This window comes from Anser anser (assembly GCF_964211835.1).
Source record: "Anser anser genome assembly, chromosome: 16".
In the NCBI taxonomy this organism is placed as follows: domain Eukaryota; kingdom Metazoa; phylum Chordata; class Aves; order Anseriformes; family Anatidae; genus Anser; species Anser anser.
This window is the reverse complement of record NC_139737.1, coordinates 6,658,094-6,672,571: the sequence shown is the minus strand read 5'-3', so window position 1 is coordinate 6,672,571 and position 14,478 is coordinate 6,658,094. Positions and strand designations below refer to the sequence as shown.

At 42.9% G+C, this 14,478-nt stretch overlaps 1 protein-coding gene across 5 annotated transcripts in view; it reads right to left on the bottom strand.

Moving 5' to 3' along the window:
• CBLN4 (cerebellin 4 precursor) overlaps nt 1-2,001 on the bottom strand; it is a 117,342-nt gene extending 115,341 nt beyond the window's left edge. The window contains exon 1 of one of the 5 annotated variants that reach the window (XM_083801590.1): nt 708-2,001. In XM_083801590.1, coding sequence (XP_083657716.1) covers nt 708-989 — 282 coding nt within the window. In that variant the 5' untranslated portion in view covers nt 990-2,001. The remainder of the gene's footprint in view (nt 1-707) is intronic. The other 4 variants (XM_083801591.1, XM_083801592.1, XM_083801593.1 and 1 more) reach the window with 4 other exon arrangements.
• Between the last annotated feature and the right edge of the window lie 12,477 nt (nt 2,002-14,478).

Sequence of the window (14,478 nt, the reverse complement as noted above, 5' to 3'; positions counted from 1 at the left end):
CATTTTGATATGATCTAGGAAGTAAAATGACCATCAGTCTCAATTACCTGCCCTAGGACAGGACCTGGCATACGAAATACGTGCCGCAACCTGTATATTAAAGCATGACTGACTGAGAGGGGCTCTACTAGGAACCTGTGTTTTTTAGAGAAAACTTGAATTATTTTTCCTTAAAATCCGCTCTTCTCTCCTCCCTCCAAGGCTCTGCCAGCCAACCGAAGTGTGATGGGGCTGCCCGCACCCGGGCACCGCCGGTCCCCCAGCGCCTCGGGGTCCCCGAGGGCTGCCCTGGGGATGCTCGCAGTGTCCCGGCCGTCTCCCCCCCGGCTCTCCCGGCCCCGCAGCCCCCCCGGCCGGGCTTCACCTCGCCACCCTGCCGGGTGCCATCCACCGCCGGGCCGGGAGGGGCCGGAGGGCACGGAGCGCACGGCCCCGGAGCCCCGACGGCGGCCGCCCCCCTCCGCGCCCCGCTCCGCCCTCCCGGGAGGGCAGCCCCTTCCTTCCCGGGGGGAGGGGGGGGGGGGGGCTGGAATTAAGGCCCCCGGCTCCTCAGGAGCCCCCAGCCTCCCATTTCCCCAGCTTTGGGGCTGGGGCTCCCCGCGAACATCACCCCAGGGCGCCCCGGTTCCGCGGGACACGAGGGGGACGGCACCTGTTGATCGCCCCCCCCAGCCCCCCGGGAATCCCCCCCGGGCCCCGCAGCCCACCTGGTCGAAGTAGATGATGCGCGTCTTGTTGCTCATCTCGGAGGGCTCGTGGTTGGTGCTCCTCACGGCCGAGAAGGCGACCTTGGAGTTGGCCGCCCGCACGGAGATGCCGAGCGGGGAGGAGGAGGACGAGCCCTTGGCGTCGGTGGCCGGGTTGGAGTCGCAGACCACCAGGCACTTGCCCTCCAGGACGATGGGCTCCGTGTCGTTCTGCGCCCTCGCCGCGGGGCCGCCCAGCGCCAGGGCCAGGAGGAGGAGGGCGGGCAGCAGCCGCCAGCCCATGGTCGGCACCCGCGGCCCCTCCGCGCCGCTCCGCGCCCCGCTCCGGCCACCGCGCACCCGCGGGAGGCCCCGCCGGCAGCCCCGCACTGCCCCGCACCCGCACCTCCCGGCACCGCCGCTCCGAAGTCTTCTCGCTTTTCCTCCGGCTTCTTCCCTCTGCCTCTTTTATTATTTTTTTCCCCCCTCTCCTTTTCTTCTCCTCCGCCCCCCCCCCCCCCTCCCCGCCAGCACTTTGTCTTTTTTTTTTTTTTTTTTTACCCGAGTCCTCTTTCAAACCCGCCGCAAAAAAGCAGCCGGACAAAATAAACACTTCCCGGTTCCCCCTTTTCTCCCCTCTCTCCACATCAAAAAAAGAGAGTAAGAAGGAGGGGGGTGGGTGGGAAAAAAAAAAAAAAAAAGCCCTCAGGTGAATTATTGATGAGAGAGAGGAGAAGAGAGGGGTCACGAAGAAATAAAACCAGTTGGCGTTGCCATGATTGCCGCTGCCGGCTCGCTCTCTCCTTTGAGCTGGAGATCCAGGATGCTCGGAGTGGCGGAGCGGAGAGGTGGCAGCTTACCCCCCAGCTGCCAGATCCCGTGTCTGATACCACCGCCGGGGTGCTGCAGACTCCAGATCTCTGTCTCTCTCTGCCTCTCTCTGCCACAATCCCCCAAAGAGTTATGTCACAACAAACCTGCCCATCCCTCGCCCAGCTGGGCAGATGCTGGGCTCCATTAACAGAGACCCTCCTCTTGAAATTGCCCCTTACGCCGACTCGCACACTTGTCCTCCCAGGCAACTTTTTAAGCAGCTGCAAAGCCAAAGGGAAAGCAACAAATCAGTGCAACGTCCCTTGTTTCCAAAAGGAGGCGGGGGTAAGAACTGCAGCCTGGTGGAAAGGCGTGCTTCTAAACCTGGAGGAGTCTCCCGGGGCACAGACCTCCCGTGCCTTTCTTTGCAGCTTGCATTTTGGCATGACACCCTGACCCCGTGTGCGCTGCCACTGATGCCCCAGAGCCCAGCACTGGGGAGGGGAGGAGGGAAGCAGCCCCCCTCAATGCCCCTCACTCAGACCCCCCCATCATTAAAAGACTTTCCTGCCTTCCCTTTGAGGATTAATGTTGCCAAGTATTGCCTCATGGTGCTGCCAAATGGCTGCTTCTGGTAACGTTTCGATTAGACACCTCTGTCTAGTAATAGTTTCTTGTTTGGATGTGTGCTGAAAGGACGGGAAGAACAAGCAGGTGCCTTTGCTCAGTACTTCCACACACCAAGATTATTACAGACTTGACTGCTATGGCACTGGTGACGGCTTCTAGAGCAGACCCTTCTTGCATCGCGTGGTCCCATGATGCACTGAAATCATCTCTTGGTGAAACCCAGCCCCATCCAGGGACTGGTAGAAATGAAACAGTGCTCCCAGAAGCAGAACAGGCTCAATGGAATTTCCTCCGCAGCAACAGCGAAGTGTCCATTGCTCGTAAGAAATGGAGAGTATGATTTTTGGATAGATGAACTTCAATGCGACAAATATTTTTGCATATAAGAGTTATTCAACAAATATTTCCCATGACAGCCATTAAGTAAGAGCAGCCTTCATGTACTTCTTGTCCAGAGCCATCCCTATCTGGGTCCAGCCAGATCTGTCAAACCTGGCTGGGAAAGGTGCCGACCCATTCGGGAGCTGCAGACGCCCTCAGAGCTTGCTGCCTCCCTGGGTTCCCAAGAGGCTTGGGCTCCCACAGCACCTCAGCTCCACGCACTAACAAATGCTGGCCATAAATCTGGACTCTAACAGACAAGCGAAATTAAGGAAGCAACAGGGAGCTAAGAGGAGTAATAAAAAGCACTGAAACGCACTCTCCGGCGAATAAAAGGCTTTCTGTGGGTAAATGTGAGCTGGGACTGTTCTTCAGGTGATGTGGAGAAGTGAGGTGAAGCATTGTCTGCAGAATTCAGAGTCTTCAAGAAGCCATAAAGCAGACAAAAACTCCCCTTAGCTAGCAATAAATACAATACACTGTAAAATTCCGAAAGCTAGATGCAAATTTTAAGGAATCCCTTTGCTCAGATGAGGTAAAAAGAAATTTTACTGTTTTCTAGGAATGCATCAATATCCTCTTATTACAGTGACACCATCAAAAATGAACAAAACAAGTCAAGTTGAGAAGAACCACTTGCTGTAAACAAGAAAGGAGACAAGAAAGGAGGTGAAGACTTGCCTCACAACATTGTTCCTTTTGTATTGGATCTGCAGATTAAAAGATTCATGCCAATGCATAGGAACACCTGTCTGGAAGACTCGTGCGAAGCAGAGCTGTGTGAAAACAGCAAGATTCTGTTGCACAATGTTTTGTAAATAAATACACATGTATAAATAATCCCACACTATTCCAACATCTCTCCTTTATAGTCTCTTCTGTACCTCATGCTGCTCAGCCTTTCAACAATGCACAAGTTACAATAAATATATATGTATAACATATATATAAATTTGGAGTGAAGTTTGAGACTTCTGCCTATTCTGAATGTTCCATTATTTGTCAGAGACTACGAATTTTACAATAATTTCAGATAGATTGTTCCAATGCCTTTTTGTTGTGGACAATGACATCAACTGTCTCAACAGTGGAAAGACAATAAAATAGGCAGAATTTAGATGAAACAAGGGGAAATAAAGCACCATCAGAAACCAAAGTGGTCCAAGGGCCAATGTGCAAGCTGAAGGAGCTGTTTGGGCAGGTGACTTTCCCATTTCCTTTCTGCAGCTGCAGGCACGTGCTGAGGCTGGCCTGGCCACGCCACGCGCCCGTCCCACTGCTCTCCCTTGGGTGCCCGCGGCGGTGGTTTGCACAGAGCGGACAGCAAAGTGCAGCCTACGTCCAGCTGAGAGCACATCTCGCTGGTGTGCTCTTCTCCCAGAGCTGGGCGTGCATTTTTTGTACACACAGGTTACTTGAGCTGTGTGAACAAATTATTAATAAAGTACACAGCTAACTAATTACAGCCATTTGTGAACACAGCTACTTCATTTCAGAGCTCAGTTGTGATAAATATACGTCAGGAAGAAATTTGCACATACATTTTGCATGCAGTTATAAACCTGGTTTGAGATCACAGTCTGCAAAAGCTAAGTGCTCCTCGTCTCGTGCAACCTACTCTGGAAAAGTCAGAAAATACAACAAGAATTCTCTTAGAACTACCTGTCAGTCTGCGTGGGTAGCATGAGACAAACATTAATGATTAACATCATACTCCTTATTATCTATGAAAGGGAGACCAAACTGGGCTCTGTCCTGCACTGTGGATTAAATTTTCAGGAATGTCAAAAAATTCTGAAAATTCTTTGGCAGGTGGCATTTAATTTGGACATCAGTGGTACCCCAACCTGGCTGGAGTCCACTTCGATAAGACCATGATTAAAGCCAAGTATCAGATACCACGGAGACGGGGTCAGGTTCTGCCCCGCATTTTGCCCATATTTATGCCGTGCACATGTTCGTAGATGGCTCTGGTTTCAGAATCCTGTGTTATCTGAAAGAAAGACCCTTTGAATGCAGTGTTGGTGGGAGGAAACTTCAGACACTATTCTTGTCTTGGTGCCTTTGACTTAGGATATGTCGCTTTATTTTCTTCTGATTTACAAAAGGATACGGACAAACCCTTTGTTGCTTTGTGAATCATTTTCTTTTCCATGATCAAAACATGCTCTACAGTACTACTGGCTTTGATGGGTTTCTGGCTTCATAATTCCTCAGTAAAATGAGCAACTTCAATGTGTTATGGAGTTGGAGGAATTGGACTGAGAAGAGGCTCAGGTGCAGCAAGACCGTCCCTTTTGTGCGGTAGCTGGAACACAGGCGCGCACCAGGGATTGCAGAGTTTCTATCCTCGTGGGAACCAGCAGCAGCTCGATCAGATATTTTACTCGATGCCTGGCACTATGTTTCAGTATTCTTTTCCCCAAAGGGTAACCGGTATTGAGATTTCAGGTGGCATTTATTAACAATATGAATTCAAGAGATGAATAAGACTATTAAAATTTTTCTTAAGCAATAAGCCATTTGCAAGATGGAAAGAAGGCAGCAAGATAACAGGACAAGCAAAATTCGCCAGAGCGATCCTGATTTAACAGCCAAGTCCTACAAGTGCAAAGGAAATCTTATGTTAAATAAATGTCCTCTGCTCTGGGAGAAGGAAAGCAAAATAGAAGCCATTGGGGAAAGTGTATTTGGGAGGGAAGCTGAAATAAGAAAAAAAAAGAACAACAAAAAAAAAGATTTCTTCTTGGAAATAAAGTGAATATAACCTCCAATAAGATTAGTATTGTTGGCATTCAAAATCAAAAGCATCACACTGAAAAATGCTGTAGATGGTGTCTTTTCTGACTGTTCAGACACGGCACCAAATCACAATTCGGAAAGTAATGGTGGCAGTTAAAACAAATTCTTGGAGGCGATGGATCAAGCACTTAAACGGAGAACATTGCCTGCTATCAATAATTTCCAAGTTGATAACTGGGCTGTTAGGGCTGCCCTGCAGAAGGCAGGGCCTGATCTCGGCCACGGGCAGCACATGCATCGACCGCTGCCGAGCTGCTGGCATGGTGCACGACACTCCCAGGGAGAGCAGATCTATAGATAACATGCATAATCCAGCCCCAAATCCATGCATAAGTAAACAGAATGAAGAGCTCCCATCCACAAAATATTTGAGCTGTATCACGAAACATCTCCTTCTTTTTTTCCCACCCAGGCAGCGGGAAGAAAGCTTAAAGGTTATTAGTGCTCGTGCTCTTTGGATGGGTGGGCTGTTATTTAATTGCTGTACAAAATGAGAGAAGTTTGCTGGGGATGCTGTGGGAAAGACGGGTTGAAACGTGATGTTTGGATTTAATTCATAAGCAGCAAGGTTAATGATCGTCCTCATTTTATCTGACAGAATTTCTTGGTATTGATCCTCTACCTCTAACAGGGATTTCTTTCTTCTTTTAAAAGAAAAATGAGTAAAATAAATAGCAAAAATGATCAAGAATGAAAATTTGGTAAAATTAAGCTCTCCGTTTCTTTCCCTTTCTGGGCACATACTTTGGTGGCCTGAAACCATCTCCAGCTGGAAGCATTTTGCCCTTTCATAGGGAACTTTCTGCACCAGAGAAGGCATTAGGCAGTTTTCTGACAAAGGGAAGAGCTGGAGGGAGAATAAGGAGAAAACAACATGTTTACATTTTCTTTCACTTTTTGACTTGTAAACATGAATTAAATATGGTTTCTGTACATTATTGCATGATATCTTTCAAAACTCATTAGAAAAGAAACATGTTGCTTTGTATAATTAGTCATTTGCCACACAAAAGGGAGAAATCATCTCCCTCAGACTTCCTCTCCTGCTTTGGAGCTGCTTGCTTATGTCTACAGGCCGTGCGGATTCTCCAAACCCCTCGGTAACAAGCACCCGCCTTCCTTTCCTTTCCTTTTTTCTTTACCCTAATTATATTTCCCTTCTGTCAAGCCGAGCTCTCTGTTTGCCGAATGTGGAGCATGGTTTTGTACTGAGCTGGCTGAGCACCCGTCAGCCTCCTCGCAGGATTAAAATCACCCACTCCAGCGCAGTCCTTGCCTTTCTGCTGAACTCATCCTAACGAGGACGTGCAAGGTGAACGGGGCAGGAGAGGCGGGGAAAGGGAGCAGAAAGGCTAAAATAAAAGGCAGAACGCAGTCTTAAACCACGTTGCTGTGCTTACAGAGATCGGTGGTGCTGGGTTGGACTTTTTACTGTCTTTTGCCATTCTTTCAGGCTAAATATTGTACTTCCTGATTTGGCTGCCGTCTCCATCTGTCTGTTGGCTGCGGTACAGACTAACTTATCTTTTGGACAGCTGGCCCCGTGACTCGCAGCTAGTTAAACAGTTTGTTGGCTGAGTGCAAAACCAATTCACCTGGCTAATGAGCTTAATGGTTCTTAAGAAGATTCCATTAATATTTTATAAAGTAAGTTTCACTTCATTTATTTAGACTTAAATTGCATGGAAATATTACAGAACTATAATAAAACCTTCAGCCATATATATGCATACGGCTGGCATAACTGAAACGAACAAAAGTTTTTTGCTATGGAAGTCAGGCAGATGCAGAACCAAGCCTATATTTTCCTCGCTTTATTTTAATCTATTCCATAGATATATATGGGTGTGCTTCATCTCTGGCACCTTGCTTGGCTTTCTAAGTAAGATCTTTCTCTCTGTCTATTTTGAACGTAGCTCTCAACATCCCATTCCATCCCATTCTGTTCCATCCCATCCCATTCTGTTCCATCCCATCCCATCCCATCCCATCCCATCCCATCCCATCCCATCCCATCCCATCCCATTCCACCTTCAAGTATTTCTTAAAAATTTCTGCAGCACCAGAACAGAGAAAACAACATGGGGAAAAAAAAAAAAATCTCTACTTATATGTTTGGAGCTTGTTTAATTTCCCTGGCATTCTGTTACACAAAATTTATGTTTCAATGGCCGTATTATGGAAACAGAATTTTTTAATTCTATGTGAATTTTAAAGGTGATTAAAAAAAACAAAGTCAGCAGGATGTCTGCATGCATGGAAGGGTAAAAATGTTCAGATATGCTGACAGCGCTGGCATTTGAGGTCTTTATTCAGCATTTCTTACACAACCAAACCCTCTGTTTAGCCAATACTGGAAACCTGAGCACACTTCAGTTCCAAGCAAAAAGTGCAAATCAGGGTTTGAAATGCTCACGGCCAGATTCTGTGATTATTTCCAGCAGTTTGTTTCTGCCACTGCTCTTTGCCTGATCTCTGGAAATATTCCACATTTATACCGAGCCCAATACACTTACTCCAGATTTATATCCGTGTAAAACTGAGACTCTGTAGGTTCTTTTTACTCCTTCACAGATCCTAGGTAGGAGTCAATTGTTTGCAACATTAATAAGCCAGTAAATTTCATAACTAATCTTGGCTGCGGACTGTCCACAAATAGTTTAATATTTCTTCTGTGAGTTTTTATTGAAAATATTTCCAGTAAATCTCTTACTAATTTACATGTTTAGCCCACTTGTAAAAACAAGGCTTCTGTGGCCTGTGACTGTAAAATCAACTAGCATACATTAACCTCCTTTATGGCAGGTACTGAAAGATCTATAACTTGTTATGAAGTAAAATTAAATTCTTGTTTTACTATTGCATTTCAGTTCATGTATAGAAAAAAAAAATCTTTTTTGTTACCTAATACAAATGTGCAGTTTTAGGAAATAAATAATTTTGGAAATGCTGCACTGACCTATGCAGCAGTCTTAGATTTTCAATTGCATTTTAATGAAACAAGAAGTGTGTTTTTTACCTAAATGGAATAAAATGAGATGATACAGCCATAAAATTAAAAAAAATAATAGTCAAAAAGCAGGAGTGAAGAGGAAAGGACTTGGTTGCTGCCTGCTCTGAGCTTCAGAGCCCATTCCGCCTAGCAACATGATCACAGCACACTCAGGATGAAGTTTGCAAAGGCTTTGGTAATCTGCTGGCACTCAATTTAGCTTAAACTGTTGAATAAATTTTGTGGCTATAGTTTGCTAATTTGATGTCAAGGAAACCAAAGAAAAAATTAGATCCTGAAGTGGTGTAATGTAGTACATCTCCTCTGACATCAATAGAGGAACACAGATTACCTCCCCTCAGTTGTCCCAGATAAATTCCTCACTGAGTGGTTTTCATAACAAGGGCCAATGAAAAACTTAGGAAAAAAAAAAAAAGAAAAGAAAAAAAAAAAAGCATTGCTGAGGGAATAATTTGCTTTAAAGCAAGTGTCTAAGATAGTGAATTAGGTGACTGTTCATTGGTTGTATTGCTTGTTTGATATTTAAAAGGGAGTGAATTTACTGGAAGGCTCGTGATGATATTCAGGGTGGAAGCCACAGGGAATGGCTTAGCATTAGGATTTTTAGTGCCATCTATTGAGATGTGCCAACTTTAACAGAATAAGAAACCTGCTTTCATATATCATAGGCTTCATTTTTAACTTACCAACTTTCATTACAGTCATTTGGTACTCAGACTAGTTTCCAGCCTCCTTCCAGCATGGGTCACATCAGACTGTCCTGCTATATTCACACAATATTGGGAAACACATAAAAATCACAGTGTGGTACCTTCAAGTCATCTGGTTTCTCTCCTCTCATTTTAGAACAAATATCATAAAAGCAGATCTCCAAAGCCGGGCACAGCCTTCCAAATCTCTAGAAACACCTTGGCAGCTGGGACAGAAACGTCCACCACCATTTTCTTTCCTTCTTTTGCCCTGTAAGTGGCCTCCAACAGCCACTCACCCCTCCTCCAGCAGGTTCTTTAACCTTCCTGCCGCAGTCGAGCTGCTCGGCAGGGCTGGTGTCACAGCCCCCTGGGATGGGAGAGTGCTACTACCACAGTAGAGGTTCATTTAGAGAGGTCTAAACAGGCAAAGATGAGTGACTAAATGTTTGTTTGTTTTTTTAAAGAATTAATCAAATAAAAGTTTTAACGGAACAAAACAATTTGGAGATCAAGCCCCCAAAATGTTATTTCCACTTCAAAGAAAGCAAAGGTCTTAGGTCAAATGGATTCTTTGAGAGAAGTACAATGATTTGTTCTATCTACATGCTCTTTATTACTAAATGTCTTCAAATTTCTGAAGAACAAACTTCCAGACAAAGAAAAATGTTGAAATTTGTTTCATTCTGCTAATTTCAAGATTTCCACATTCTTTTAATTTCTTTTACTTTTTCTCTTCTTTTCCATTTGCTTTTCTAGGGCTTAGCAGTGCTAAAGGGAGAGGAGAAAATCTGACGCCAATTCTTTAAGAAATTTCATCTAAAAATTTTGATCATTCCAGAAATTATCTGTGATTTGGAATGTGCAAAAATATCTCAAACTCATGGCTCAACATAAAAATTTTACTTCACCCTCTCAGAGGCAGAACACTAAATCTCAAAGCCTGTTTCTGCTGTTTTCCCAAAAGTACACATCCTTTATAGTGACAGTATAATTTTCTCAACTTAGTACTTTTGGTTAGTATTTTTTAGTTCATTTGGATAAAAAATATTATAATCTCAATGCACCTTGTTTTCTAGACACTGTGGTCCTAACTTATGGAGTACATGTAGTTTATGTAACTTAAATCTGCAAAATATTTAACAGCAAGCATCTATTCAGTCCTAATATTTGCAATTCACAATTGGTTTTAGGCTAGAAGATGAGTAAATGAGACTTTCAATCGGAGAAAATAATACTATGTAAATTTTCCAACTATTCAGGCAGCATGAAAAGTAAGTCTTTTATTCTACATGTGTCTCTTGGTTGGCTGCTTGAGGATTTGGGACCAAATTTCACTATCTCTTGTATTTTTACCATTACCTAGCATGGTCTGGAAGTGAATCCTAATAGATTTTAGAAGAAATAATGTTTTGTTCTTGTTTATTATTATTATTGTTTTATTTATTTATCTCCAGACAATCATCTCTGAGATATAGGGATATCTATTTCCCCATCTAATACTATACTGCCCTAAAATGAACAGGTCCCACCAAGTGTCTCTCTGGCAACACTACAAGCAGCTCCACACCCCGTAAGTTATGATGACTTCTGTGAACAGGTACCAATTTAAATTAGCCATCAGCATATAACAGACAGCATATCTAATATTCACATCGAACATACTCTATTTTATTTCATTAGTTGGAGTGATAATTTTCAGCTATAAGTTAGCAACACACTTAGAGAGAAAGTATGAATGGCCTAACCTTTGCAGCAGATGGAAATTGATTAATCTGTTTAAATATTTTGATGATTCTTAATCAAAGCAAAGTGATGCAAGATTTTCTTCCAAGGTTTATTTGTCTCTAGCAGGCATAACTAGTGCTTCTACAGCTCTCTAAAACAGAATACTAATAGAAAAGCATTGTTCTTCTTGATCAGGTATTCAAAACCGAGTTTAAATTATTTCACACTTGAGCTTTCTGTTTTTGTGTCCCCATGAATGTTTAAAACTGCTCTTGTCATAGAAATTATGTGGCAAGAAAACAGTGGGATTAGATAGTTATTGGGAAGGAGGAGGGGTGGGTTTTGGTTTTTGCTTTTTTTCTTTTTCAAGAGAGAACCATGCATAAGCAGTCCCTCCCCAGATCTTGATACTACACTCCTCCAAACATTAAATGTAGTTTATTAGATGTGGATAAGGACAAGAAATCCCCAAACCCTGAGGTATCAATAAAATATTAAGATCATGTTAGATACATCCATATTTTTCAGCACTTTCAAACCTCTATAGGGCCTGACACCACATTTGCAGTGTTCCTCTGTGCTGTGCACACATCGCCACTTCAGTACAGAAATATCAAATGATTTTTTCCATCTTCCATCCTTCCATCTTTTTTTTTTAATGTAAAAATTGTGCCAGCAGCATGACAGCAAAACGTATTCCCTTTGCATCCTGCAAAGCTTGCCTATTAATCCCAAAGGTAAACTCTCATAATTGTTCATGAACAGCCCTTTCCACTATTATTTGTAAGTGTATGTGATGCTTTACAAATCTTGCCTCCAGAAAGCATCCTGGAAACCAAGCACTTACAATCCAGGGCCAAAAAAGACACTACCATTAAAGACAACCAGCCGATGCAAACACACAGCACTGCAGGAGCTGGGTTAGAAGTCTTCCTTTAAATCCCCTCCACACTTGCTAAGGAAAGCAAATTCATCCCACTGGACTCCAGCATTGTATAATTAACTATGTGTAATCTAGAACTCCTTACAGATGAACTGTAGCCACCACCAGGATGAAAAAAATCAAGACTTTTAATAGCATTTTTCCATTAAGTTTGAACAATTTCCTGACTCTATCACTGAGTAATTTTTAACCAGACCTTTCTGATTCAGTCTAAGTAAAGCTGTCAAGAACAATAAATATCTAGCTCCTTAGTAGTGAATGCTTTAAAAAGATGCAAGGAAGAAAGCAATACCCCTATTTCACAGCTAAGGAACCAAGTCCATTGAACCTACCAATTTCTCTCCCTTGACTGGAAGCTGTCTTTCCCAGGCAAAAGTCTGTTGTCACTTTCTTTAACACTTTTCTTGAGGAAATGAGGCTCGAGCTCACGTTCTGTCTTTCTTTTTGTCCTCAGCTAATAACTCCTGGAAATATTAAACACACTGATAAATTGTGAAGTCTCCAACCTCAGAGAGATTCAAAACATGTCTGGATTGGGCACTCCTGCTCTGGCTGACCCTGCTTGAGCAGGTGCTTGGACTATGCAGTCTCCAGAGGCTCCTTCCAGCCTCAACCATTCTGATATTCTGCTGAAACTCTTTTTTTTTTTTTTTTTTTTAGTAATGAAGCTAACAAAATCTGTGAAATAACTACTGAGCAAAACAGGGAGAAAAAAAAAAAAGGAAAAAAAAATCCAAGCACTAAGTACTTCTGAAGAGATTACAGTATTCAGTAATCACTGAGGTCAATACACTTGATGGAGATGTCCTTTCTGAGACTCCTGTTCTGAAAGTCCTTTCATAATATGTAGTGTTCAGCTTCCCAGGTTTATTCTTGGGAAGCTAACCCTCCAACTACCATGTCTCTGAATACCAGAAGCCCATCTATGGGATTTTCAGCTTGAAATATTGCCTTTCTTGCAGCAGACAACAAAATCTCACTGACTTCATTGCGCTGAGCTTTCTCTCAATGGCTGTTCAAAGATTTTCTACTGGATGACTTCATCGAGATGAATGCTAATATGCAATTATTTGAGTCCCGAAGGATTCAGATAAAAAAAGCTTTAACGTAGAAGTGATTCGCATGTGTTCCAGGCCTTTGAGGAAGGTATCAGAACACTCTTCCTGGCAGCAAGCTGAGTGTCTCTGAACTCAGTTCATGGATTGCAGAAAGGGACAGACAAATTGAAAGGATCTAGGCTCCTAAAACACAGGCTCTGCATAAAGTCTGAGCATTTGGATCCAGAATTGGTTTCACCATGCTCTAGGGGCATGAAATGAGGAAATGAGGCTCTAGGGGTTCTTGCTTCTCAGTCTATAGCCTACAACCTTGTCCCAAAGAGAGATAAACGTGAGCTCTGTCCTCTGTATCAATGGGCACTCTTTATATTAGACAATGAACATTTAATATAAAAATATATAAAACATTTCTTGAAAGATTGACTGGCACTTATGCCTGCTCCCTCCAACTGACTGTCCCAGTCTCTAGACAGTCATATTCCAAGTGCAGCTCAATACATCAATATTTTTCCACAGCTGCAAGGGGAGTGGTTGGAAAAAAAAAAATAATCACAAAAGTTTTCTAAATTTCATTCCCCACAAATGTCTGTTTTGCACAACACACCCACACGGATGTGGTACAATCAGTCCCTCTCGATGGGAAGCTCTGAGATCCAGAGTCAGCTCAGTCAGCTCGGCGCAGTGCAGGATCATGGGGCTGTTCCATCAAATACAGCGAGAGCTGTACTTCAGCTTGGAGAGCACAGTCATCACAGCCCTGTCGTCCTTTCGTAGGGCGAGTTCAGTAAATCCATAACCAAAAGGATTTTGTTTGTTTTTAATTTCCTTAATCAGCTTAATTCCTGACAACAAAGTAAGACATCAGATTGTTTTAAATGGCAGAATTCCAAATAACAAAGTTCATTTAAGCATTAATGACAGCAACTTGGGATATTATCTGGGAATTATTTACTGGCTGAAAAAAATGCTTCTGTTATGAAAATTTCTATTTATAATTACATTGTTTCAGGCCAAGTCCTATAGACCTTGTTCAGGAAAATTTCTATGAGCTACAAAAAAAAAATAAAATAAAAAAAAAAATAAAAGTTTGGTATAAATATGTTCTTCAGGACTTGAACTTTTTGGACAATAACCTTAGGGGTCATTTTCTTTTTTTAGTGCAGTGCTTATGAGCAAATGACATCAGCATAGCATACACCACCAGTTATTTATCCTTGTGTAAGCAAAGGAGTATCAGATATTTATATTTCAAAACACTGCAGCATTTTTAAATTGCATCCAGAGAGTTAAAAATCTGCATCTGAAACCTTTTGTCTCAAATGTCTTATTTGTAAAATGAGCTTAAAGCAATATTTACCTACTTAGTAGTTTTTTTTAATTACTGCTGACTGTCCTTGACTGAAATATTCTCAATGGGTAAAATTCATCCCTGCTGCCTGGGGAAACAGGCAGCAAGTGTAAGGCTTAGGCGCAATTTTTGGTCCCTGCAATCATTGCATCGTACACCCCAAAAAGTTCAGTCAGCTTCTTAGATGTATTACATCAACTGCAGTAATATGTTGTGATGGGAAATAGGTTCAATGCTTAAAAAAATCCTGTTTGCACAGAGTACCCATGCTCGCCAGAGTTAGAGCTTTCTTTAAAAAACGCCTTCCTTTCTTTGCTACCCCAAGAATAAAATGAACAGTTCTACTTTTGGTACATTCCAATTGGGTACTGACCAGTAAAAGTGAAA